This window comes from Oryzias latipes, chromosome 19, assembly GCF_002234675.1.
Source record: "Oryzias latipes chromosome 19, ASM223467v1".
Classification (NCBI taxonomy): domain Eukaryota; kingdom Metazoa; phylum Chordata; class Actinopteri; order Beloniformes; family Adrianichthyidae; genus Oryzias; species Oryzias latipes.
In genome coordinates, this window is record NC_019877.2 from 4071741 (window position 1) to 4099739 (window position 27999).

The 27999-nt window shown below is 38.6% G+C and overlaps 1 protein-coding gene across 6 annotated transcripts; it reads left to right on the plus strand.

Annotated features, from left to right (window-relative positions):
• The first annotated feature begins 173 nt into the window (after positions 1–173).
• On the plus strand, positions 174–27744 carry myof (myoferlin). Of its 6 annotated transcripts, none has more exons than XM_011487912.2 (55): positions 174–386; positions 1076–1131; positions 1412–1503; positions 5680–5788; positions 5874–5967; positions 6048–6211; positions 7007–7135; positions 7259–7321; positions 7401–7451; positions 7539–7569; positions 8224–8339; positions 8435–8561; positions 9772–9875; positions 9962–10030; positions 10125–10168; positions 10578–10660; positions 10781–10819; positions 11913–12037; positions 12116–12229; positions 12395–12572; positions 12661–12785; positions 12913–13022; positions 13286–13478; positions 13598–13753; positions 13851–13982; positions 14106–14269; positions 15589–15703; positions 15918–16020; positions 16182–16324; positions 16429–16599; positions 16850–16943; positions 17021–17098; positions 17192–17373; positions 17578–17736; positions 18053–18154; positions 18231–18392; positions 18548–18713; positions 19261–19337; positions 19430–19486; positions 20533–20544; positions 21076–21174; positions 21292–21420; positions 21516–21671; positions 21749–21840; positions 21909–22079; positions 22168–22316; positions 22406–22545; positions 24230–24318; positions 24393–24488; positions 24649–24790; positions 25658–25757; positions 25836–26029; positions 26486–26595; positions 26686–26833; positions 26907–27744. In XM_011487912.2, exons 1-55 carry the CDS (start codon positions 299–301, stop codon positions 26943–26945), a joined length of 6231 nt encoding a protein of 2076 aa, XP_011486214.1. In that variant the 5' UTR covers positions 174–298; the 3' UTR covers positions 26946–27744. The 6 variants fall into 6 exon arrangements, with proteins under 6 accessions (XP_011486214.1, XP_011486215.1, XP_011486217.1 ...); XM_011487913.2 differs by having other exon boundaries at positions 10784–10819; XM_011487915.2 differs by lacking the exon at positions 19430–19486.
• The last annotated feature ends 255 nt before the right edge of the window (positions 27745–27999 follow it).

Here is a 27999-nt window from a genome sequence, read left to right on the forward strand (position 1 = left end):
CTTTATTTTATAAGAAAATCTCAAAGTCGTGAATAAAAACTATGTTTTTTCTCCTAAAATGAGCTATTTCCTGTTTTAAAAACCCGCCCTGTTGGCTGGGATGTTTAGTTGAAGCTCATACTTAATCATATCCCCGTGAGCGGTCCCCCCACCCTCCCTGTCCTCCTCTATCTTCTACTCCAATGATGAAGCAGAAGCTCGGCTGTCTGGTCTAGACCTCGCATGTTTTATTATTATTCTTAATATTCTTTTTTAACTTAAAGTTGCGGGAGTTGTTTTTGAATACGTTTTTTCTAAAATGCTGCGGGTGGTGGTGGAGTCAGCCAAAGGACTCCCCAAAAAGAAACTTGGGAGTCCTGACCCGATTGCCACCGTGATATATAAAGGTAAGTTCCAAAAGTCATCCATTTAATTTATTAAATGTATTTGTATACTTCTGGTTGATGAATGCATTATTTAGAAATAAAAACTCCTCCAGATATTTGTTAACTGTGCTGTAAAAGTAGTCTACATTACATTAGGATACTTCATGCACTATTATCATGGTGTATAGTTTATTTTCCACACTTGTATACTCAAGTATAATAATTAAAGTAAATGTCAAGTGTACTACATTTTGCTAAGGGTTTCCATCATGTACATTTAAATCGTGAAAAAAATAACCAGTGGATTATTGTATTTCTGAAGTTAAATTGGATTCTAAATCATTTCTCACTATAATGCAGTGGATGGGATTTGGGGAGTGTCAGCTGGAGCACAAACAGTTTATGAAAAAAGATGGCAGTGATAGAGAAGAGCAAGTTTGAAACTATGGCAGCCTTCAGCTGTTTAAGTGTATTGCAAAACACAGCCTAGTATTGAATGGAGTACTTTTCCATGGGCCAATTATCCAATTTCATCATATAGGTTTTTTTTTTATTCCTTTCATTTTTATTAGACAGCATCTTCAACTGCAGATATCAGTGGCTGTCCATGCAAACAAAATGCTTTGTTATTTTTAATTAGATAGTATGATTTTAAACTCTTATCACTTTGGACAAAGTGACAGTTTTCAAATAAATGATTTGACTTTCAGATGACAAGAAGAAAACCAAACGGATTGACAATGAGCTGAATCCTGTATGGAATGAGGTAATTAACTATGACAAATGCACCCTTTTTGCATTGGTTTTTAATCAATTTTGATCAGTTCCTTTTCTGCACATTATCAATTGAATGCATCACATGAGTTCCCTGATTGGGTTATTCCCACTGTCACTGCAGCACAGTGTAAACATCACATGACTGTCACAGCATGGATGCAAAAATGAGCGTCACAAACCCTCGTTTGCACCAACTGACTGATAAATTCCCAACATCGATTCGTCCCGGCCTTTAGAGCCGCGACTGAACACGACATCTTCTGTTGTAGGTGCTAGAGTTTGACTTAAAAGGCTCTCCGCTGGACTCCAGCTCCTTCCTCGAAGTGGTTGTGAAAGACTATGAAACCATTGGAAGAAACATGTAAGTGCAATTCTGGCACAGACACTAATCCCACACTTTTGTTTGAGTAACAGGCTGATTACAGCGATGAGAGAGTCACTTCTTACTGGATCTCAAAGCAAACTTGACTTGTTTGAGTTAAGAGTTTCTAGGAAATGCTCACATGGACAAAAAAGATCACTCGGCTGATGAAAGAAAAATGCACAATGTCACAGACTGAGCTTTAAATTGACAAAAAATACAAAAACAATCAACAGAAAATCATATAAAACCTGATTAATGGCAAAATCTAGAACAAGGGTCTTCAACTTGAGGCTCCAGAGCCACATGTGGCTTTTTTATCCCTTCATTGCTCTGTGGTTAAAGAAAAGTAATAATGTAAAAGAAGTAACTTAAACTTTATTCTACTCATAAACAAACGGTTGTTTCAGTCCACAAGACTACAGCACCCATAATGCTCCAACAATCCATCAAGCGGCTCAGTTTCACAGTTTAACAAAGTCTATTTAAAACATTTTAAAAGATTTTTTGAGATCCGTGTACCACAACAAGTTACTTTAAAGTCCTGAAGCACAACCAGAACTCATACCAAAGGTACACCGGATTATAAGGTGGATTTTTGAACAAATTGAAAGATTTTAAGTGGCAGCAATGGTCATGTAAGAAATGAGCCTCTGAGTTGTAGGTAGGACTGTTGGCGCAGCACTACATCCCATCATCTATAGCTGAACTCTCTCTTTATGTGCTCTCCCGCTAGCTTACAGCCCCTCACACCCCCTACCCAACATTACCAGTGCAACCAAAATGGCAAACAACATTATAGCTGTCCAGCCGTACAATTTAAATCCAGATTCCAGCGCAGACGAGGAAGACAAAGACGATCATGAATCTATGTGTCAACAAGTGGAGGCATCAGAATGGGGCGGAGCAAGAAGCTTGGGCCCGCCCAATGTATTTTTTCTACGTAAAAAATGCAATTCTTAGCTTAATTTTCTTTCTATATCATTAGAAATTTGCCACAATAACAGGTTGGAAAAACACAGTTTTCCATCGGAGTGGTTCTTTAACACAGTATTATAGCTTTGTCTTTCATTTATTTAGTTTATCTGTGCAAGTAGGTCCCATTTAACAGGTTAACTGATGGTTTAGCTGCACGAATACACGTTTTTTCAGGGCAAGGTCATTGCTAAAGGAATCACATAAGCCAGTTAAAGTCTAAAAACCTTTTCGAGCACATCGCTAATCCCTTTGTCAGAACATGCCTAGTGCTAAAACTCAATGTCATCATCATCACTGATAGATGTTTGCACAATGAGAGCTATCATGGTGAGCTGTGCAGAGATTTTTCCCCCTCTCACGCCCAGCCTACCAAGCTCAGACTTGCTGGCCTGTGTGGGATGATTTATCCTTATTGGGCAACAATGGATGGTTGAATCAGTGTTTGTATTCTGGCTCTCTGGGATTTCTGCCCCACTGTTTGTCCAGCAGAGAAACTGTAAGAAAAACTGCTGTAAGCAGACATGCTGTAATGTTAAAGGCTGCTTGACAACCCCATAAATATCCTCTAAGCACAAACACATGTGTCAACGATCAGGACGGACTACAAAGAGGGTTTCCTCCATCTCACTTATTATCAAGATCAAAGTTTTGTCTGTAAGAACAACAAAAAGAAGATGAAAATACCACTGGGCATGCACAGATTTGGAGAGTTACTTTGTGCATGGGACAGTCATCCTTAGGGTGTAGGTCTTTAAGTGTCTTGCAGCCATGAAAAAGTGAGTCACGTTTTCCACCGGGCTGGCTGACACATTCCCTAAAGACCCACAGAGTGGAGGCCAAGTAGGACTTCTAACTCATAAATAGTTTTCCAGCTGCTGCACTGGGTAATTTCCTGTTGCCAGGCAGCACGAGGGAGTAAAACAAGCTAACCTTCTAACAATTTAATGAAAAAAAAAAAAACTAAAGTTCAGGAAAATCTGAGGTTTTCTGCCCTTGGCGCTTCGATGCCAAAACATGTTCTTGCTTCCACTTTAGATGTAATCTCTGAGGCAAAAATGTTGGGTCATTTGATTTCATACATGTTCAGAGATTTTTACCCACTGTTCAACCCAGAATGAACAGATCTGCACTGTCCCAGCTCGGTCCAGTTCCGGTCTGCATCATCAGTGTGTAGATGAGAATCAAGATTATTAAAGTTGGCTGGAGTTGTGCTTTAGCAATCCTAAAATATTTCAGCAGAAAGTAATGGAGAACTCCCCCTCGGCTGAGGCTGAGGCTGAAAGTTAACATGCCTCAGTGAAAAGTAACATGACCAGAAAAGGAGCTGCTTTAGTATTCTTTTTAAAATAGCCTGCAGCTTAGAATTAACAATTAAGTTCACAGAATATCTTTAAATATTATGTTTGGGTATAAGTTCCTTAAAATGTAACTAGGGAAGTTTGTTTTTTTCCCCATGAACTGAGTCATATTTGTCATTGACAATAAAATGAGGCATCTCCATCCAGCATAGAGTTAATCACAGCATCTTAAACAGTCGTGTGACTTTAACTGACAAATAAGGTTTTCTGTTGTATTCTTAGTTCAAGCCTATTAAAAACTGCAGTTCTGTAGTCACAGAATGTGATTCATTTCTATAGACATAAAGAGGAAATCATTTGACGGCATGAAACACAGCAAAGGAACAGCCAGAATTTAAAGACAGAAGCTAGAAAAAAACATTTTTTCACCAGTTTGGATGATATTTAACATTTAATTAGAAGGAGTAGTCATTAACCACTCTGTATTTAAACTGACATTTCTATTTTGTGATCATTTAGTGTGTTTTGGTCAAATATATATGCTTAGTTGCTAAATTTCTTGACATTTTGGGTTTTTTAACAGGTTCTTGTGACATTATTCTGATAATGAAGGAAATACAGCATGTAAGGAAAATTAAGCTTGAAATTGCATTTCTGAGTATTTCTCTATTCACAACGTTATGAAACGGGTGCAGACGAAGAAATGCTGATTGAAAAAGATCGTATCTGTGACGTATAAAATATGCCACTATGTCACTGCTCCACGCTCTCAGCAATAGGAAGGGGGGCGGGGTTGCTCCCTGCCAACAGTCCCGCCCACAACTCAGTGGTGAATCTCTAATAACCTAAGCCAATAAAACTGCAGAAAATATGTATTGCTTTGGCTAAAATAATAATCATAATTTCAAAAATTTCCTAAATCTTGGAATAAAGACAGACTTATAAAAGACCATTTTAAGCAAAATTTTCTTTATTAGAAAAATGCCACTTAAAAAAAAAAAACACCAAAACATCGTTATCATCAGAGTGGGACTTTAAGAAAGAAATTAGTCATGACTTCTACAAACAGAGGCAAGAGCAGAGTGAAGGAGAGATGGCAGAAATTTGCTTGTGGTTTTTCTCCGTTTGCAATTTAAAATGAGCAGAGAGAGTACATGGTCAAGCCTAAAAGTGCAGGAAAGCAAAGGTTATCATTATTGAGGAATTCTGCCAAACCAAAAACTAATTTGTTTGAGTGCTTTATAGCTTTTTTTTAAAAAAAATACTGGAAACAACTTTTATTTTGTAATGTTCTGTATTGGGAAATTTCTTAATTTAGGAAAATTCAAAACGTAGGGGTATTTCCAGAATGAAATAACTGTCTTGAAATGATTTATATAAAAACACTTTTAAATCTTTTCCCTGTGGCACATATTTATGGTACATCCACCCCTTCAAAAGTCCACCTCATGTACAGAAAGGAAATAGATTTCTATAGATAGAAGTTGAACATATGCAGTTACAAAATCACTGCATTATGAGCGTCCAGTTTACAATGAAATAGCGCCCGAGTTCTTCGTGTTTAAAGGTTTTTGGAATGGAAAATAAAAATGGAAAGAGAAGTATAAGTGTTTGCAGGTAGCCCCTGGTTATCAAAGCATCACCTTAAAGAGTGTGTGTTTTGACTCAGGAGGTGGATTTGTTTGAACACCAGGGCATGTTAGCTCTTGGTGGTGGCCCTTTTGTGAATGTGACTCCATTATTGTACAAAGCATTTCTTTTATCTAGCTACTGCGTGTTGCCTGAGCAGGGCTTTTGGACGAACTGTGCATAAAAAACATTTTTCATTCAATGTTATTAACATATATTGATGGTTTTTAATCTAATTTGTGCTTAAGGATGTCCCTCTGTGCTTTTTTAGACATATTGGGTCAGCCAAAATCCCTTTGAGAGATCTGGCCGCTGGTCAAGTGAGATCCCTGCCGTCTAAAAATGTTCCTTTGCTCGGGGAAAATGGGCAGAACATTGGGGTAGGTTTCATCTTTTCAGCATGTTTTTTATTTTTTGAATAAAGATGTTTTTACAGAAAAAATACGCTTTTTCACTTCTTTCAAGGCTACAATCAACCTCGTGGTTGCCTACGACCCTCCAGCGAATGCTGCACCAAACCCCAATAATCCTCCGGCTGGGGAAACTGCAGCTGATGGAGGTCGCCTATTTCTCACACTGGTTCCACCTTTAAATCGACATGTGTTTGATCTCTGGTTTGTTTTGACCTTGTGATACCAGGTGAGGCTGGAGGTGATGAGAATGACGGTGAGACTGCCACAGATTTAGGCCAAAGCGGCTCCGCTGGAGTCCCCTCTTCCATAAAACAGTCTGCCAATGTTCGCCAACGGCTGACAAGAGGACAGAGTCGCCATCGACTCGCGACTAAGCCTCAGGACTTCCAGGTGAGTCGGAGTCTTTTAGGTTGACAATTTAGCTCCTTTAGCTGCTGTTGAATGTTTGTATTCACCTGCAGATGACCTTGGTAGCAAGAAAGAGTTGGTAGATCACAGTTGTTTACTTTTGTTTGTTTTATCACTGATTTTAAGATTGAGAAGAAAAAATGTGATTAAATCTACAGATTACATGTTGAGACAAATTTTCATGAAATTGGAATTTTATAAAATGTCTTGTTGTTTACCTGGGCTTTTTTAAAATACAGTTTGGTAAACTATAGCGTGGTTCCAACTAAAAGTGTAAATAGATTTAAATATTTAAAATTGTCTAGTATGAGTTGATAATAATAATCTAAATCAGATAAAATAGGATTTTATTTGAATTAGACTCATTTAATTTCTTTCCTCTGAGACATTTGCTGTGAATTGGTGCAAAAATAACTGTATTTAAGCTGTAGATAATAGGTTATGACATTTTAACGTTAGATTTTCAAAATAAAATTGTCCTTTTTTTGTGTAGAAATTAACTATTGTTGATTGATTTCATTCTTTGAATTGGTCAAAATATGATAGAAAAACAATTAAAAAATACTTTCTGTGTTATGCCTTAATGTTTTCACATGACTTGACAGCATGCCATGGAAGTTTTTTTTAACCCCTTTCAAGTTTTGTAAAACAAAACTTATTAATTTGACATCTTTTTCACATGAATTTAAGTAAAATAAAGTGGTTGTTTTTTTTTAATTTATTTGCTTAAATGAGTCAGAATAGAATAATTTGACACTTCTTTGGACTGTCATCTAGATCCGTGTTCGTGTCGTTGAAGCCCGTCAGTTGCCTGGCAACAACATCAAACCGGTGGTAAAGGTGCACGTGTGTGGCCAAACACACAGAACAAGGATCAAGAGTGGAAACAATCCTTTCTTTGATGAGGTATACGGCCCCACCACAGCTACATTACAATTTATGTATTATAATAGAAAACACAAATAACATCTAGAAACATATTTTAACCAAGATCAGGGGTGTCTTTTACTAACTTTGTCTTCTTTGTAGATGTTCTTCTACAATGTTCACATGCTACCATCAGACCTCTTTGAGCAGAGCATCAGCTTCAGGGTAAGTAAAATAAATGTCAATGTTTTAGACCTTTGAAAGTGTGAGCATGTTGTTAGTTTGTGGTTTTCCTCCTATTCAGGTGTATAACTCCTACTCGCTGAGGGCCGACAGCCTTATGGGAGAATTCAAGGTCAGTAGCGTCACGAAATCCCACCAGAAAATGACAAAGGGTGAAAGAAAAAGTGATGTTTGATTGGTCTCTCCTTCTTTTACACAGTTGGATGTTGGATATGTTTATGATGAACCAGGTGAGCCAAATCTAAACAGCACCTTTTTTATTCAGTTAATTATTATTTTTGCTTTGTGAAGCGCACAATGTCCCTCATTGGTATTTAATTTTAAAATATTTGTAGTTGTAGCATCTTTAGACATTTGCCAGAAATAAAATAACAAAACTAAAATAAGTTAACAAAATTTGACTGAATGCACAGAGGAGCATGGTTCCTGTATGATTCCCGTGTAAATGTGTAACTGAAAAACACATATTTTGGCTAATATTTAGCAATATTTTCAGCTCAAATGGTGATAAGTCAATGATTTGTTCATGACTCGTTTGAATTTCCTAAAACTATCTAAAAATATGCTCAAGCCGGACTATTTTGGCTTTAAGTTGTGATTTAGGCTCCAGAATGAATCAAGTTCATTGTCACAAAAAGGGGAAGTAAAGACAGATTAGCTGGGATGAATTGTGAAAAGAAAACAAAATAAAAAAATATATTTAAAAAATAAAACTTGTTTCATGTTCTACTAATTCCAAGTATAAGAAAAACTAAATAGAAATCATATTAATTCATGAATCTAATCCTTGAAATGCTTGAAAAGTTGGTTTGTACTATTAGTCAAATCCTGGGTTCTACTGTATTGAATGGGGAGAGTTATGACTCTTTTGTCCCATGGTGTAGCCCATTGTGTTATGAGGAAATGGCTCCTTCTGAATGACCCAGACGACAGCAGCTCCGGCGCTAAAGGCTACCTCAAAGTCAGCCTCTTTGTCATCGGAACCGGCGATGAGCCTTTGGTAAAGTTGACTCACCTCAACTCACAGCATTTAGTGATGCCAAGTTCCTCAGTCTTTGTGTAATCTGACATTTTGCCTGTTTTTTTTATGCGTAGGTTGAGAAGAGGGATTGTGATGATGACCAGGATGACATAGAGAGTAATCTGCTTCTGCCAGCGGGTATGACTCTGCGATGGGCAACCTTGTCATTGAAGGTCTTCAGGGCAGAGGACATTCCCCAAAGTAAGATGAGGTCCACATGTTAATAAAGACCCCTTCTGATGATAATTCTGCTTTTAATGTGTTCTGGTAGCATTTTTCCGATGATGGAGGAGATATATTATGAAAATGAAGCTCACAATTACATTTTTGAGTGATTCTTTATTCAAATCATTGTGAATCATCGGCAGATGAAACATGCAGTTTGAAGAGGAGCGTCTTTGTGACGTAGAAAATACACTTATGGACGACTAGATCCATGGATGTCTTCATTTTTTTCGTCCATTTGACTGTGTACGGCTTGATAGTGCTTACGGCTGTATAGCTCGGATATTTCTCACCATGTTTGTTGCGCCGGTATTGTTAGGTTGCGTGTTTGAAGGGTTATAACCTAGCGGGAGAGCGTGTGAACAGATGGATGATGGGACGTCAGTGCAGGGTAACTCAGAGTATGAGTTCTTAAGCTACTAACACAAGAATGTGAGTTAAACCCGTGGTGTTAACGTTGGACAAGCAGGAAGGGACTTCTTCTTCTTTTTCCAATGTTTACTAGAGCATGTCTGCCACCTTCAGTTGAAAAAGGGCTTGGTGTGAAATGTTGAAGTGGGGCAGGTTTTGCAAATCTCCCTCCAGGCTTTTTCTTTTTACAGCTCTACTGTGACATATGAAAGACTTGGTGTCGTACAATTCCAGCCGAACACAAACCACACTCTTCTAACAGTTGGCATTTCCGTGAAATATAAGGGACACCATCCATGATTCAATATCAAATTTGAGTTCCTTATTGGTCAAAGTTTATTGGTTTTACTTGCACTGCGTGTTCAATGGCCATGCGTTTTGTACGTAAAGCCAAAAAAAGGGGTTGCTTGCGGCGCAAGAGTTTTTAATGCAGGAGCCTGAAATGTATGTTTACTGTACATGTTATTGTAAGTGCTTGCTTGAATGCATGTTTCCAAGGGCGGTAAGATTTTTGGGATTTTGGCTAAAAACGGCATAATCATAATAGGAAAGGCCGGTGAGAATTCTTTAAAGTAGCTCAAAAGATGATCGGAGTGGATCTTGAATCAGTTTAGTTCCCTATTCAAGGTTTAACTTGATTTCAGTTGAGTCTTTTGTGAACTAACCTTTGATTGTGTAAAATTTGACTTTTTCTGTAATGAAAAAGTAATTTTTTCAAAAATGTTACATTATAAATAATAAAAAATACATATTTATCCCCTTTTTTAATTTTCAGTGGATGATGCGTTTGTCCAGAGCATAAAAGAGATTTTTGGAGCAGAAGAAAACAAGAAGAATCTAGTAGATCCCTTCCTCGAGGCTCGCTTCGCTGGCAAGAAGGTTCATGACAGATCTAATGAAAAAATACATGTGATACTGTTTCTGTTTGAAGGGAAAACAAGCGTGAGGGATTTTTGTCTCTCCAGTTGTGCACTCAGATCATTGAGAAGAATGCAAACCCAGAGTGGAACCAAGTGCTGCACCTTCAAGTCAAGGTAACAAGTCATGACGATCTAAAGCAAGAAAAACACACAGGCAGACTCTTAAAGCTCTGTTTTTTTTATTTCCGCTCATTTTTGTCTTTTTCAGTTCCCATCCATGTGTGAGCGCGTCAAGCTGACCGTCTTTGATTGGTAAGTTGATCGGAAATAAGCTACATTGTTGTTTCTTCTGCTCTTCGTGCCCAACAAAGTGTAGCACACTGGTTAGCTGCATTCCATTTGTCAGTTCCATCTCCTGACACTGGCCACTAATGGAGCACGGTGACGGTAGCGTCCCCTCCCTTTCCTTTAATAAGTTGTGTTTTTTTTGGGCGGTGAGTTAACTCAGGAAGGCTGGAGGGAAATAAGGAAAAAAGGTCAGAAAAGTGGGCCCTAAAAAGGTGCTGATTAAACATTCTGATTTTGTGTCAGGGGATTTTTCATTTTCAGACTACAAGTTCGTTGATTATAGGAAAGAATGAGAAAAAGAGAAGCATTTTAGATTTTTATGATTGCACATTGTAGCATTTTATGAAATGAGTTGTGTAACACTTCATCTTAGGGATCGCCTGACAGGAAATGATGCTGTGGGCACCACATACCTGGACCTGGCAAAGATTGCTTCATCTGGTGGAGAGATAGAAGGTATTATTTATTTCCCTTTTTTTTGCTTTTTTTGTGGATACAGATGAGCAGACATTTGCTTTTGGTTTTATTTATTTATTTTGATTATTATATTGAAATGTCCCTTTTTTTCTGGATTAGAAGAACATGCTGGAAATGCTGAAAGACCATCCTATGAAGGTTTATCCGTGCACTTTTTTTAACATTTTTTTTACGTGTTGCTTGCAATGCAACTGACAAGTGTGTTGTGCATGCTCAATTTCTAACTTTTTGTGTGCAAATTGACTGTGTATGGGAACTTGACAAAGTGTGACATCATCAAAATGGCTTACTCCTCAAAAACATAAAATGTAACCAAATATTTGTGTCTGGTTTCTAATTTAATTATCTTAAAAGACCTGATAAAAGACTAAACTAGTTACTTCTCATTAAGATGGAAAGATTTGTTTGAAGACAATAAATCTTGTAGGCATTTAAGTGGAAATCATACTGTTTTTAGCAATGATCAACAAGTACAAAAGCATTTAACAACAACAGAACAAACGTTTAAAGTAAATGTTATTTTTTTTAAGAAAAATGAAAATTTAAATGAGTAATTCTACTCTTTTCTAAGGAGGAATATAATCTAAATATTTGGACAGTTGTAGCACTTAATAAGAATAAGACCTATTTGGGGGGAAAGTGTTTAATATACCTATTTTAAAGATATAAAATTATTTTTTAGCAAAACCTTGTGATTTTAAGACCAATTACCAGAGTAATTGACCAAAATAGGAGTAATTATAGCTAAATAAAATATTTTATTACTACTTAAAAAGGCAGGACATCACAAATGGGTTTAAAAAAAATCTTACTAAGGCAAATTCTTCCAGTTCCATTGTCAGATTTATTCACTTACAACAAAGGAAAATATCATGTATTCTTTTTGTTTTAACTTGTTTTGGGGAGGAGATTTTTTGGAACCAGCAGGTACTTCCTGTTTGGGAACACCAGTGGAGAAGAGGCACTACTGTATGTCCAGATCTCATAAACAGTCAATGATATTGCATGATCAAGCTGCTTCACAAACTCATTTATGTCTTTACAAGCTAATGATTTTTTTCAGATTTTCCTTTTTAATGTCCAGCAAACCCATGTCCCGTCAGTGTCACTGCCTCCTGCTTCACCAGCATCACGAAATGCTAACCTGTACTTACAACATTACAGCTTTGTGTGGCTTTTGTTGAGCATAATGTGTAAGGAATAATACTTAACGTGGTAAACATCTTCCCAGGGAACCCAGTAGAATCTGAGGTGGGATTCCTGCCTGTGTTTGGACCCTGTTACATCAATCTGTACGGCAGCCCCAGAGAGTTCACAGGCCTGCCAGATCCTTATGATGACCTCAACTTTGGCAAGGTATTAATCAACAAATTGTGACTTTCCTTAATGCTGTGGATTTCTGAGGAATCCTGCAAATGTTTTTTTTGGGTACAGGGAGAAGGAGTTGCCTACAGAGGCAGGATTTTGGTAGAGCTGTCCACAAAACTGGATGAGAAAGCAGAAAAAACAATAGACAACATCCACAGTGACGACATCCTGGTTGTACAGGTACATGGAATGTTTATCACATACAAAATACATCAGTGCTTCTCTTTTTTAAAGGGTTTTTTGGTAGTCAAGAGAACAAGTATCATCTCAATTTTGTGTCCATTTATCCCCTCAAGTCAGATGTTTTTAACCGACTTTTCTTGTGTGCATCCTTTCCTTGATCAGAAGTACCAGAGGAGGAGAAAATACTGTCTCTGCGCAGTCTTCCACAGCGCCTCCATGATCCAAGAACCTGGAGAACCAATCCAGTTTGAAGTCAGCATCGGTAATTATGGAAACAAATTGGACACCACCTGCAAACCTCTGGCCTCCACCACCCAGTACAGCTGTGCTGTGTTCGATGGTCAGTGACGGAATCTCCTTTGGATAATTACTATCATTTAGTGAGTGGTCACGCAGTGAAATGGCCGTATCTGATACTCATCACCTAGGCAACCAGTACTACTACCTACCGTGGGCAAACACTAAACCAGTGGTCGTGCTCACGTCCTTCTGGGAAGACATCAGTCACCGCCTGAATGCTGTCAACATCATCCTCTGCATAACTCACCGTCTGGTATTGTTGCACATTTATTTTCTGAAATCCTAAAAAACCTGCCGATATTTGGGTTTAACCTAAAGCCTGAAATGTGTGTATGAATACCCATGGAAGAAGAAAATGCTCATCTATTTTGTTGCTGCAGCAATCCAACCTGGAGGCATTTAAAGTTGCCATTTTGGCTAAAGTCCCGGACAACAAACTTGCAGAAGTGTGGCTGCAGCTTCTTGACCAGCTGATCGAAGACCTAGAACGGTAAATGGAGCGGGCATCACAGCACACTTCAAGCAATTCATCTCTGTTGCTCCTCTTTGTTCTGATTTTTTATGAACTGCAACTACCTAAACTAAATGACAGACAAACGTGTCAGAGATTTAATTAGTGTTTGGTTTGATCCAATTGTGGACTTAAAACATTCTCGTATTGCCAGCACAAACGATATCTCCCGGGCAAAAGGGATTTTATAAAAATGTGTGTTTTTGTTTTGACAAAACTGAAAATCCAATTTTCTCTGAAAGATTTCCAACACCTGAGTTGGAGGGCTGCTCCAATCTGACATCCTTGGACATCCAACTGAAAAAACGGAGAGACATCACCTTAAACAGCATAAAAGAAGCAGTCTTGCGTATGAGACAAGAGGCCTCTGAGATCCGTGACACCCTGTCCGACATAGAAACCTGGGTTGACAAACTCAAACAGCTTGCTGAGGAGGTACACGCACATTAAACAAACCTAATATATTTTATTTTTATGCACTAATTTAGTTTTTTGTGATCTTCTGTGGATCTTCCGTCCAGCACGGCTTCATGTGTTTTTTTTACTTCTTTCAGCCACAAAACAGCATGCCCGACGTGGTCATCTGGATGCTGCGAGGTGAGAAGAGGGTGGCGTACAGTCGTATTCCAGCCCACGAAATCTTGTTTTCGACATACAGTGAGCAGGCCTGCGGAAAAAACTGCGGAAAAACACAGACTGTCTTTTTAAAGGTACATATTAGCCACAACAGCGTATAAAACTGTAAATTATGAATCACATTCTTTGGATTTCATCTCAGTTGCTGGATTTTGGTTGTGATCCCTGCAGTATCCCATGGACAAGGCCAAAGGGTTGAAGGTGCCTGTTCAGATTAGAGTCAGCATGTGGCTGGGCCTCTCTGCAGATGAGAAAAAGTTCAACTCATACTCAGAGGGAACATTCAGCGTGTTTGCCGAGCTGGTATGTTAATCTGAAACTTAACCTTCTTTTATCAACCTTTCCCACAAAGCAAACTATGATCAACCGTGTCTCCACTCACAAAGTTTCTCTGGAAATAATAGTTTTCTTCTTCTCGGATTCTAGTATGAAAACCAGGCCAAAGTCTTCGGGAACTGGGGAACCACAGGACTCGTGGGGCGCCACAAATTTTCTGATGTTACAGGCAAACTGAAGCTGAAACAAGAGTACTTCATTCCACCCAGAGGATGGGAGTGGGAATCTGACTGGTTCATTGATCCAGAAAAAGCGTGAGTTTGGCTTGAGATGACCATTTAACAACTCTTCTTTTCTAAAATCGAACACATAATAAAAAAAAAGGGTAATAGAAAAGTATTTACTCGATGGATTGTGTCTGACGTCACACACTGGATTTGAATGGCAAAACTGGATTGGGACGGCTGCATTGCCTTTAGTTTGCTCCACCCACCTCATTAATTTTCTAAAAACTTCAGTTGGTTGGAACAAAGTAAAGCTGAAATGTCCCAAAAAAAGACACATTCATATGTCCCAAATTTTAGCACTACTAAAAATAAGATAGCTAATTCAAAATATATATATTCCTCTCCCCCCATTTTTCTGGATAACTTATTTACACCAGGATATATAGATTATGTCTTTTGGTATAAATTCCGGCTTTTTAACATGGAATTCAATACAAAACTCCTGTCTGACACCAGCCACAAGTGGTCATTTGAGGAACTTCAACATTACTGTTTGTTACTGTGCTTTTCTTCTAAGCATGCTGTTGTGCTTAGAAAGGAAGTGGTCTATTTTTGTCTTGTTTACATTCCTTGTGATGTGGGCTGTGATTAAAGGCCAGACGGTGCCCAACAAATTTACAGCTCCTTTTTTTTAATATCCCTCTGTAAACTCAAGAACAATCACTCTTTGGGCTCCACACTAACTCACATCCTTGCTTGGCTTTGATGCTATTGCAATCCGTTATTGGGTTTTTAGTACAAAAGTAGTGTACTTTTTTCTTCTTTAAGTACTTGTAAATTGAAAAAATCTAAACACAACAGACTTCAACTGAACTCAAGCATATGTACTGTTAATGTAAGCTATAGGGTAGGTTAGAAAATGGGTGACCAACAAAATTAAGTAAATTCAGTCACCATTTTTACACAATATAAAAGTGGGCGAGGGTGAATACATCAATCAAACGATTCGAACATTTGACATGAGACCACATACTTTTATTAAGGCATCTAGCTGGCCAGTTTATTATTTGTGCTGCAGAAAAATGATCATGAAAAAAATTAGGATTATCAGAAACATGTTAAAAAAGACAGGGATGCCACAAAATTGGTTATTTAGACAAATAGAAAGACTTGAGTAACAGCCGTTTATTTCTCTATAGAAGTCTATGGGGTTGTGGCAGGGGGAGGAGTCACTCAGTACAGTTCACGTATCCAGTCAATTGTTACTGTCATCATAAAACTACAGTAATGCAAAAAAGCCTACTATCATCTTTCGACACCATAGTGTGCGGTTTATGTGGCCAGAGTGTGCGCTAGAACACCAAAGTCTGATCCATCTTAATGTTTTGCTCATGTCTTTGATGCAGCCTTCTCACAGAGGCAGACGCAGGACACACTGAGTTCATGGATGAGGTTTTCCAAAATGAGACCCGCTTCCCAGGTGGAGAGTGGAAAGCTGCATCTGAACAATATACTGATGTGGTGAGATCAGCAAATCAACATGCAAATGCACCACGGCAGACTGGTTAAGAACAGATATAGTCTTTGTCTTCATATTTGTTTGACAGACGCTCATCAGTATTGATGTACAACGGCTGAAACTGTGTGTAAACATGTTCCATGTCATTCCCTCACCCCATCTATCTGATAAAACTGACCAAACGTTCACAGCTAATTGGGATTTTGTGTTGTTCAGAATGGGGAGAAGAGCCGCAACCCATCAGAGTTTGATTGTCCTCCAGGTTGGATTTGGGAGGACAGTTGGACTGTAGATATCAACAGAGCAGTGGATGACCAAGGTGCATATATTCCCCCTGTAGCATTACTTTTAAAGAACTTTTTATTCAAACTGAAAGGAAAATTGGGAAATTGCATCATAAAATTGTCCTATTTGCACATGTGTAAATAGTTTCTGTGTCCAGAATGCTTTGAAATGACATAATTATTGAATGTTTTAAAGGCTGGGAATATGGAGTGACCATCCCTCCAGGTGACAAGCCCCTGTCCTGGGTCCCGGCAGAGAAGGTATACCATGTCCACCGCAGGAGGAGGCTGGTTCGACCTCGCAAAAGAGATGCATCTTCCTCAGTATCAGCTATGGAGGTCAGCTCAGAAAAAGAAACATCATCCTATCAAGCAAACCATATGTTCTTCTTGAACATGTTGTCACATTCCACAGTGTTAAATGGTTCTTTTTTTTATGACAGAGGAGAAATAAAGGTGACCCTGAGGGCTGGGAGTTCTCTTCTCTGATTGGATGGAAATTTCACAGAAAAGAGCGTTCGTCGGATACGTTTCGCCGAAGGCGGTGGAGGCGAAAAATGGCACCAGAAGATCGACTTGGGGCCAGTGCCATCTTTCAGCTGGAGGGAGCGCTGGTGAGCAAAAAGACCGCTGCATTATTCTGGTGTTTGGTTCCACAGATAGAAAAGGAATCCTTTGGTTTATAGAAAACCCGAATCCAGTTGGACAAGTAGTCTTGTTTAACCAGAGGAAATGAGATGATAAAAGCAGGAACTAACTCCCAACTAGTTAAACACAAAAATGTTTAAATATTTACTTTCTTTTTCAACATCACTACAGTCCTGTATGTGTTGAACATTAGACCTTTGCTTGTTTTCCTGGCAGGGCGTTGACACAGAGGAGAAAGAGAAAACCTCCAAAGCTAACGCCACCAAGATGTTTGGCGCCAACACCCCCACTGTGTCATGCACATTTGACAGTAAGCCTGAAGATTAAACACAGATAACCACATGACAACAAACATTGGAAAATAGAACATTTCACACTTTTCTTTAGGGTCATATATGTACCATCTCCGTGTCTACGTCTACCAGGCAAGAAATCTGATGTCTATGGACAAAGACAGTTTTTCAGGTAAGATTTGACGTACGCTGAACAGAGATGACACTTCATAGAAGGGAAGTACATGAAAAGGTAACTATAGATCGCATTTTCTCCCCACTACAGATCCGTACGCACACGTGTCTTTCCTGCACGTCAGTAAGACAACAGAGAAGCTCAAAGCAACACTGAACCCAACCTGGGACCAGACTCTGATTTTCAACAGCGTGGAGATTTACGGCGATCCTCAAAAGATCGCCCACCGTCCTCCTGACGTGGTGTTGGAGTTCTATGACGAAGATCAAGTGGTAAAATGAAGTCATAGCTCAACATTTATACTCTTAAATCATGTGTCTTGACCCAGTTCGAATCTGCATGGTGTGTTTTACAAGTAGAAAAAACATGCTTTTATTCCCCGTCTCTACCTTTTTGCATTGAAAAAATGCATAAAACTAAAAAATCTGTCTCATTGGTTATACTTTGTGAGCTTGATGGTATGTGATTCCCTGCAGGGGAAAGATGAGATGCTCGGCCGTAGCATCTGCACCCCACTGGTGAAGCTAAGTCCAGAAATGGACCAGTCTCCCCGGTTGTTCTGGCATCCCATCATCCAGAAGGGACAGAGGGCTGGGGAGGTGCTTGTGGCTGCTGAACTCATCCTGAAAGACAAGGTTTGCTTTGAAAATGATGAAATAATCTTTGTCCAGCTATAAATAAAGCAGAGTCAATCCTCTAAAAAGAAAGTTTACAGTTTACAACTTAAATCTAGCTTGAAGAAATCTAATGCAGGTAGTAAAAATACACTTTAAGTCCATTAAAAAGGTTTATATTATGATTTTCATGCATGATAGGAAATAATGAAAATATATTTGGACTTACAAGTGAGAATTAATATAATCTTTACCCACACATAATTAAATTATGGTAGTAAAACTGAAAATATCCCATGAGAATAAAAGAGAGGAAACTGCGACTCTTTATCTCCAGTCAGGTGACTCAGATCTTCCCTTGCTTCCTCCTATGAGAGCCGAGAACCTCTACATGGTTCCACAGGGCATTCGGCCTGTGGTGCAGCTCACGGCAGTGGAGGTAAAGTACAAGCATGGACACTTCCTGTCAACTTTATTCTCGCAATGCCATCTAAATTGTGTTTTTGTTTTTTTAGATTCTTGCTTGGGGCCTTAGGAACATGAAACCTTATCAGCTGGCATCTGTGTCCTCACCCAGTCTTGTGGTGGAGTGTGGAGGGCAAAGAGTAGAGACAGCAATCATCAAAAACATGAAGAAGAGCCCCAACTTTCCTGGCAACATCCTCTTCATCAAAGTGGTAAAGACAAAGTAACACTAATGTGGGATTAAGAGATCAAAAATGATTGATGAAGGCTTAACTGCTTTCAATGTGCCACTGTCCTTTTTCATAAAACCGTTTTATCTTTTTAGTTAAATATTTACAGTTCTTCTCAATCCTTTGCTTTTGCACAGCTCCTCCCGAAGGATGAGATGTACACTCCTCCCATCGTGCTGAAGGTGATTGACCACCGTCCGTTTGGCAGGAAGCCTGTGGTTGGCCAGTGTACGATTGCATCTCTGGAGGACTTCAGATGTGACCCGTATGTCATCGTTTCAGAGGGAGCCAGGTCTTCCAAAAGTAAGAGCTGATTGGAAAAAAACTGTAGTAAAAGAAAGCAACAATTTTTGAACAATTGGCAAAAGTAACCCTTTGAATTTTCTTGGCAACTGAGGTTTTTATGCCCACATTCTTAATATGGTCACATGATTTGTCATATAATTTCAGTTCCCTTGAGTCAAGGTTTCATACATTTAACAATATTCTCGTTAAACGTGCAAGAAACAGGGAAAGGCCACTTTTGCGAGCTCGACGTTCAAAATATACAAACGTTATATGAAACTTTGTTTTTCCCCCAAGAAGTTTCCAGAAATGCTCAAGGAGCTTTCAGACAAAAGATTGAAAGCTATGGGAGGAGTTAAAACATGTAGCTGCTAGTAAAGGTAATTTTTTTGGGGGAGTTCAAGATGGCTCATCTTCCCAAGGCCAAAGGTCAAGGAAACCTTGGTTGTAGACGTAACTTGGCAGCATGTGTAGGTGCAGTCAATTGCAAAAACGTTTTAGTTCTTGTAGTCCAGCGCTGCTGCAGGCCATAATGTAATGTAGTAATGTTTTTCTGTTTTTCTAGTGGCTCTTATGATGGCCTCTCCTCACAAAGACGTTGCCATCACCATGGAAGAGTCGAGCCCCCTCCTGGAAGCTCAGGTAACTGCAGATTCCTTCTAACAATTAGTCAAAAAGCCTGCTTCTTAAATTTGACATTCTTGTCAAATTTGATCAAATTCTCTGGCTTACAGCTTATGTTCAGCATGTCAACTGCTGTCAACAAAATGGCTACCCCTACCTCTTACTTTGTATGTATAATTAATTGTAATACTGCTTTCTAATTCACAAGGCTTGGCACTATCGTCACTGAATCCCCAGTCCTTCCTGCATCATCCATAAAGCTTTCATTATGTCCGCATGACTATGTTGGAAATTTCACTTTGATTGATGAACAAATTCAATGTTTTAGATGAGCATGTGCAATCATTTTGATCACTGCAGGGGCGTAACAAAAGCAACGAGATTCAAACGTTAAATGACACCAAAGTTCTCTCCATAAGCAGTATCTATATCACAAAAACCTTGTTTCCACTGAGCGGTCCGGTCCGGTCCGGTTTAGAATGGTCCAAGCGATTCAGGTGAGTGCTTCCACTCAAAGGAGATTGCAGGCGGCAAAGAGAAATACAGACGCTTTCTTGGAGCTTTCTTTTGTCGTATAGACCTTCAGCCAATCCGAAGGGTTTAACAGTAGCTTCGCCCCAAGCGGTCTGTTTCATTTTTTGAAATGGTACAGTTCAGTCTGGTTGAATGGGTCCATTTCATAATGGAAACATACTAGACTGGACCGTAACGCACAGTGTAAACGAGGTTAAATAATAATCTTTAAATAGAGACAGTTTTTAATTATATTAAGAACTACATCTTTTTATTGTTGTGTGGTTCAGGTAGACGTTTATGGACACACTGGCATCAGTCAGATAAACACAGATTCTCTATAGGTTTTGTTGTGTGGTGTCTATAACATCCTTTGGAATTTCTTGTCGACTCAACATTTTTTATATTAAAAAACTGAAATTGGACACAGTACCTCTGCTAATTAAATGTCATGCAGCTAACTGGAAGGGTCAAAATAAAATATTTGTCCCTATTTGAAGCATCGTTTGGGCGCTTGTGTGTCTGCTTTGCTGCCTGTTGCGCCTTTGCTGAATCACCATCAATCATGACGCTGAAATCAGTTCATCAACATTTTTCTTTGCAGCAACTTGCATTCACTCATTTTGCATTGATGCCTTTTGTCATATTTTTCTTTGGTTCTGACTTTTTTTTTTACTGCTTCTCTGTTCTTTTTCCAAAGCTTGCAGAGAAGGTAAGAAAAACAAGAAACCTAAAGACCCACTCTGATCATCTATTGTAAAAGCTTTCCCAATGGTCTTTTGGTTATGATTTAACCATCTTTAGCCAAAATAAAAAAACATTGTTTTTTAGGACACAGTTTCCACAGAGCGGCAGGAGTTTATTAAAAAAACACATTTGAATTTTGGGCCGGATCGTTAACTTGGAGCAACCCGTCCCCCCTTCCTCTCCCCGTTGGTGAGAGCTCAGAGCAGGAAGCCTGTGGCCTGCCTGCGCTCTACTTCAAACTGCATTTTATTCGTCCACACCTGATTCATAATAATTTGATTAAAGAATTTCTAATAAATGCAATTTTGAGCTTAATTTTCTTAATATATGTCCTCCATCATCAAAAAAAGAGGAAAAAGACCACGAGAACATGATAAAAACACCTAAAACATACTGTAACTTTCATCAGAGTGGGTCTTTTTGAAGGCACAATGTCATCAAGAGATATTTGTGCTTAAACCTTTATGGATCACATTTCAATGTACTTGGATTTTAGGAAAAAGAGACAGTTGACTGGTGGAGTAAATTCTACGCTTCAACAGGCGAGCAGGACAAATGCGGCCCTTACCTCAAGAAAGGATACGATACCCTTAAAGTAAGCCTTCTTCTCAGTGCACTCAGAGTCTGTGTAAACACAGATGGTTTTACTCGGGAAGGTAAAAGTTTGTCTTCTATAGTTGCAGATTATTTAAATGTAGGTATACATTTTCAGGTTTACGACAATGAATTGGAGAATGTCCCAGAATTCAAAGGGTTGACAGACTTCTGCAACACTTTCAAACTGCAACGCGGCAAAAATGACAATGGAGATGAGGACCCCACCGTGGTCGGAGAGTTCAAGGTAAGAAGCTACAAAGAATATTTGGCTTGTAGTGTAATAATAAGCAGTAAAGTTTTGAAATGATGAAAGTTGAACTCATGCTTTTGAATTTTTAGGGTGCCTTCAAGGTGTACCCCCTCCCAGATGATCCGGGTATTGCACCTCCACCTCGTCAGTTCAGAGAGCTCCCTGAGAGTGGACCTCAGGAGTGTCTCGTCAGGATATACATTGTTCGGGGAATAGACCTGCAGCCCAAAGACAACAACGGCCGAGTGAGAATCCAATTGCCTAAAAAACAAATACAAAAATCTTTCTCACAACAAGTATTTCACATCTTCTCTCTTTTCAGTGTGATCCATACATAAAGATCACTTTGGGAAGGAATTCGATTGAAGACAGAGACAATTACCTACCCAACACAATAAACCCTGTGTTTGGAAGGTAACAGCTTCACACTAATTGATTTGTGAACAATTGCATCCATTCCAACTCTCCTCCATCCCATTTAGGATGTTTGAGATGACGTGTTTCCTGCCTCAAGACAAGGACCTGAAGATCTCAGTCTACGACTACGATCTGCTGACTCGCGATGAGAAAGTTGGTGACACCGTGATAGACCTGGAGAACCGCTTCCTGTCCCGATACAACTCCTATTGTGGTCTTCCACAAACCTACTGCATGTGAGTTAGTCTTGAGTGTAACGCTGCAGGACTCAGGGAGGTTACGTTTCAGTTAAATTGTGACATTTTATTTCTTTTTATGTCAAAGTTCTGGTGTCAATCAGTGGAGGGATCAACTGAAACCATCTCAGATCCTTGAGAACTTGGCCCGACTGAAGGGATTGTCTAAACCCAGAACTGAAGACAACGGCACGTCGCTCACTTTTAATGGAAAAGATTACACCTTGGCTCAGTTTGGTGAGTTTTTCTGAAAAAAAATGTAAAAAAATCTACTAATTCTTTTTATTTAAAGATACATGAAACAACTTTTTGCTTTTTCCTTAAAGAGACCAACAAAGAAATTCATCAGCACTTGGGTCCAGCCTACGAACGGCTCTGTCTGCACGTGCTCAGAACACAGACACTTGTCCCCGAACATGTGGAGACCAGGACTCTTTACAGCAGCTTTCAACCCAACCTCTCCCAGGTTAGATGTCGCTCTTTATGAACTTTATGATGACTACCCAAAATAGACAATAGATTCCCAAACTATGGAATATGGAAAGTAAACATGGGAAGTTGGGAGGGAAAAAAAAAATTTAAATTCAAAAACAGTACAGTGATTCTGTTTTCTAGTTTATTTTAATAAAAACCTTAAAACAATCTTCAGTTTATAGACTTGCGGATCCCAAAACAACACTAAAAACTGTACAAAGCTTAACAACTAACACATTTTTCTGTAACTAAAATCTTGACACACTCAAAAATGAAGAAAAAAAACAACATTCCCACAATGCACCATGCCCACTGCCTGCCTTGTAGTGTTAAAAATAAAAGTCAAATGTTCGCACTGACCAACATTCTCGCTCACTGCCCACGCATTTGAAAATAAAATCCATCCTCCTTTTTTTCCTGAGTAACATGTAAATATTTTTGCTGAACAGTTTCTCTATGTGTTTCATTTACATGAGGTAGTTATTCTTTGTTAACATTGAATGCCAATGGCATTAACTCAGACCGTCCATTTGTTTTTGCTTTTTTTATCACATTAATTTCAGAAAAAGCCATGAACAGAAACATTCAGTATACAGAGATTGGGCAAACAGCCTAATGCACAAATCTTTGCAAACATTTTTGCACAAAAGAAAATAAGTTGGTGACTTTCCTCTGCTTCCCCCAAATTCTTATCCAATCACAAGGCTCAGCCTTCCAGCCTTAGTTTACCAATCCAATATCTGATTGGCTGTTATAACTACCTCCCTCTGCTGCTAAAAGCTGTCTTTGTAAATTTTGCAGACCTTGAGCAGTTTCATAAAACTTAACAGTAGAAGCTATTTGAAATAATATTTCAAATAAACTCTACCATAGTGTACAACACTGTTAACTGCTAAACCAGAGAAATATAAGATGAAATGAAGGAAACAGACTATAAAGAATATATTTTTCTTTCTTTTTCATACCCACTCTGATGTAAATTCTCTTTTTGGTGCTTTTAATATGATCTTTTGGTAGTATTGTCATGATGGAGGAAATATAATAAGAAAAATTAGCTCAAATTTGCATTTCTGAGCATTTCTTTATTCAAATCGTGATTCAGGAGCAGACAAAAAAAATTCAGTTCCAAAAAGAGCTTGTTTGCTATGTAAAAAATACCCTGGGCGGGCCACAAACTTCCTGCTTTCAGCTCTCAGCAACGAGGAGGGAAAGGAGGGGTTGAATTTCTAATGAATTCCTGCTGCTCTGCAGAAACTATGTCCTAGTAAACGACACACGTTTTTTTATTTGGGCTAAAAACGGCATCATCATTATAATTAATAGACCACATAGAACGCCTTAAAAATAGCTCAAACGATGATTCCAGTGGGCATTTTAACAAAGAGTAAAGTGATTTTAACATCACATTTACGAAAAAATTATTATTAAGTCCACTTTTCTAAAAGCTTAGGCCAGGAGAGAAGCAGCTAATATGTGCATGCATTGTTATGCAGTAGTGTTTATGAAAATTAATGTACTTTTACTTGCCAAACTGGCAAATAAGCACTTATTTCCACCTCCAAAGTGAAATTTAACTTAATTTTTGTGTTCATATAAAGATCCACATGTCACACATTTTTGTCATTTGCGTTTATATTGGCAGGTATTTTCAAATGAGTTTAATCTCTTAAATTCAGGGGAAGCTTCAGATGTGGGTGGATGTTTTCCCCAAAAACATTGGACTTCCCGGACCTCCCTTTGACATCACACCACGCAAGCCAAAGAAGTAAGTTTCGTCTCCTGCGCTGTTCATGTCCGCTTACAGTTAGACACTAACCTCCACTGCTTTTAAATGCTCAGGTTTTTCCTGCGTGTTATCGTCTGGAACACCACAGATGTGACTCTGGATGAGACTAGCATCACTGGAGAACGCATGAGTGACATATATGTCAAAGGGTATTTGATTTTTTCCCCCCAAATATTTACAGATAAATTTGTTTCTTCTCCACTAAAATCTCTCAAATCCGTTTTTTGCTGCTTTGAATTGAAGCTATGAAACAAAAATGCGTTCGAATGGAGTTATCTGTTTGCCGATTGGAGTTGTTCTGTGATTTAGCTGGATGCCTGGTATGGAGGAGGACAAGCAGAAGACCGATGTCCACTACAGGTCTCTGGACGGAGATGGGAACTTTAACTGGCGCTTCATTTTTGGCTTTGAATACCTGCCGGCTGAACAACTCTGCCTCGTTTCCAGGAAGGTGAGGCTACTGACTGTAAATAGAGCTGGACTATTTGTGTGGTCATGCCACTAGTTTGCATTAAACTCTATGAACTAGTTTACAGCTTCTAGGCCAGATTTGACTTCACCAAACATTGCACTTTGCCATGTCTGGTTTAAGGTGGCCTTCAGCCCAAAAATAGTCATCTTAAATAGTAAGCAGACGATAAAAGAAAGACAAAAAATTAACCTTAAAATATGAGTAATTCTCTTTCAAAATTGAGCAGTATTAGCTTTTATCCTCAGACTGTCACCAGTGGGTTAGAGTTTAGAAAAAGCATTTGTACACATTACAGCATTTTGTAAGAAAAAGCTGCTTTTTGAGTACCGGTAACTAAGCAGCTCCTTCAGTCAGAGACTGAAACACCTTTGCTGCATGAAGGTGCATTTTCGCTGATGTCACCTACAGTCAGGACCATAAATATTTGGACATAGAAATTCTTTCTAATTCAGTTTCTGTACATTATCACCACAGTGAATTTTAAATAAAACAACTCAGATGCCATTGAAGTGCAGACTTTCATCTTTTATTCCATGGGTTGAACAAAAAGATTGCATAAAAATGGGAAAACTAAACCATTTTATAAACACAATCCCTTCATTCCATGGGTTATTTATTTATATAAATAAAAGGTTTATAAAAAAGATCTTTCCTCCAATCAGTTATTCAACTCCTCAAAGACACTGGGCACTTCATCGTGTTATTTATTGTATATTTTTATTATCTGTTGTTATTTATTATCCTCTTTTTTTGGAGTTATGGTAACAAATCAGTTCCCTTGTTGTGGGATCGATTAAAGTTCTTTTTTGTGTGGTTCACGTAAAAACCATACTTCTCTTCCAACAGGAACACTTTTGGAGTCTCGACAAAACGGAGTTCAGGATTCCCCCCAAGCTAACTGTGCAGATATGGGATAACGACAAATTCTCCCTGGATGATTACCTTGGTAAACGCTGATATTTTTTGTTGAAAATCTGGAAAATCTATGTTTGGATTTTATGAAAACAACTCATTGTGGTTCTAGGTACTGTTGAGCTGGATTTGCACAAGTTGGTTGCTCCTTCAAAGTCTCCAGAGAAGTGTTCCCTGCAGCTGTTGGAAAAGCAGGAAACAGGAGGACCACACAAACTGGACAACGTCAAATCTCTCTTTGCTCAGCAGGCTGTCCGAGGCTGGTGGCCTTGTGCCATAGAGCAGGATGGGAAAAAGGTTCTCGGAGTAAGTATACACCTGAAAAATGCACCCGCTATTCTTGCAAGGTTAGGTGAAGCTGCTGGACAATTCAAAGGTTTGAATAGTGAGACTGAGAAAACAAATCCTACACATCCTAGCAATCCCAAAAAAAAGGTTTCGGTTTTATGAACATCATTTATTTGTCTGGAACTTAAATTCTCAATACCTCTTGATACAACAATAGATTCGTCTACCCATTACTACAAAAAACCCTGTAACCAGCTCAAATTTTACTAAAGTTAGAAATGAATAAATGCAAAGAAAATGTATTTATATATTGAAGTATTTTGTGGTTACTCAAATCCAAGGTTTTTGTTGGTTTCTTGCAAATGTTCCTTTTATTTGATACGTCTGAAACTTCCCGATCTCTCCAACAGAGCTCACTAACGTATCGTGTTGGTTTATTTCAAAATAAAATGCAACATCTCATCCGTCTTGCAGGGCAAAGTGGAGATGACTCTGGAGATCATCAGTGAAGCAGATGCAGACGAGAGACCTGCAGGAAAAGGAAGGGATGAACCCAACATGAACCCGCGGCTGGACCCTCCAAAGTAAGAGAGCAAAAAAAACAAGTGAGCTGATGCGTTTCAGGAAAGCTCAAAGGTGGACTTCTAACAAAAATGTCTTCCGTTTTCCACCAGTCGCCCAGAAACGTCTTTCTTCTGGTTCACCAACCCCTGCAAGACCATGAAATTCATTGTATGGAGAAGGTTTAGATGCCTCTTCATCTCCCTTATCATCCTCACTATAGTTATCCTCTTCATCGCCATCCTGTTGTACTCTCTACCGGTGAGTAGTCAGGACAAAAACTCCAGAATCTTCTGTAATAAGCATTGACTAAATCCTTGTTTTTTTTTAATAGAACTACATCTCCATGAAGATTGTGAAGCCCCTTCAGTAATGCTCAAGTGGAGGGGTCGCCATGGTAACACTTAAAAGAAACAATCATTTATCCAGCTGAAAACAATCTGTCACAGAGCTGCTTCAGTGTTTTGCACTATCTCAACGTTTCATATAGTCTTAATGTGGAAAGGAAAAAAATATATATATACAGTCTTAATGTGACCGCTGCTGCAGAGGCACATTTGGGATTTGTTTACAAACCACTACTTTTATCACTTGCAAATGAGCACAATAGACACTTTTGTGTTTTTTAGACTGTTCTATTTTCCTTTTTTTTTAAGCCAAACATTTGGTTGATGTTTTGTATCTTTGTGGAAGTTATTCCATATAAATCCATCAAGTTCTGAACAAACATGACTCTGTTCCAATTTTGCTGAATTGTTTTGCACAAGAACTGCAGCCGCGTGTAACAAAACCATCAAAAGTACTCGACTTTGGTCTTTGCTTCACCTTAGCTGGTATTTTTGATCCCCAAATGTCTGGATTGAAAAAAACAAGCGTTTACTTAATATACCTCTGATATGAGCAGAATCCCAGTCAAGTTAACTGTCTGCTGGGCCATTTTTCACAGGTGGAAATTTTTTGTACCTTATTAAAAAACAAGATTTGAGAACTAATATTGAAAAACCTGACTAAATCAGGGTTTTTTGAAAGATTTGTGAAGCTAAAATAAAAATCTAGTCCCAACTCTGGTGTTAAAGCTTTCCAAAAAATGTATTTCATGTATGCTATGTTTTTCCCATGCACAAAAATGACGCAACACGCCTAATTGAATAAATAATCCAGATTTCTCTCAATTTGCTTTATTTTTAACATTCAGGATGGTTTTGGACTGACATGATTATCAATTTTTCTCTTCTTGATGTGGTTACCCGCAGGGCAGCTGTAGCATCCATGAGGCAAACTTGTGTCTATTTTCATTTTATTTTTATAAATCTTTGAAATTAAAGGAATTTTGGAGCATAAATCTTGTTTTTACCTTTTTTTTTTAAATAAAAAAATGTGTTGGTTTATTTGCTTTGTGCTTGAGCTTTATATGAATAAACTCAGCA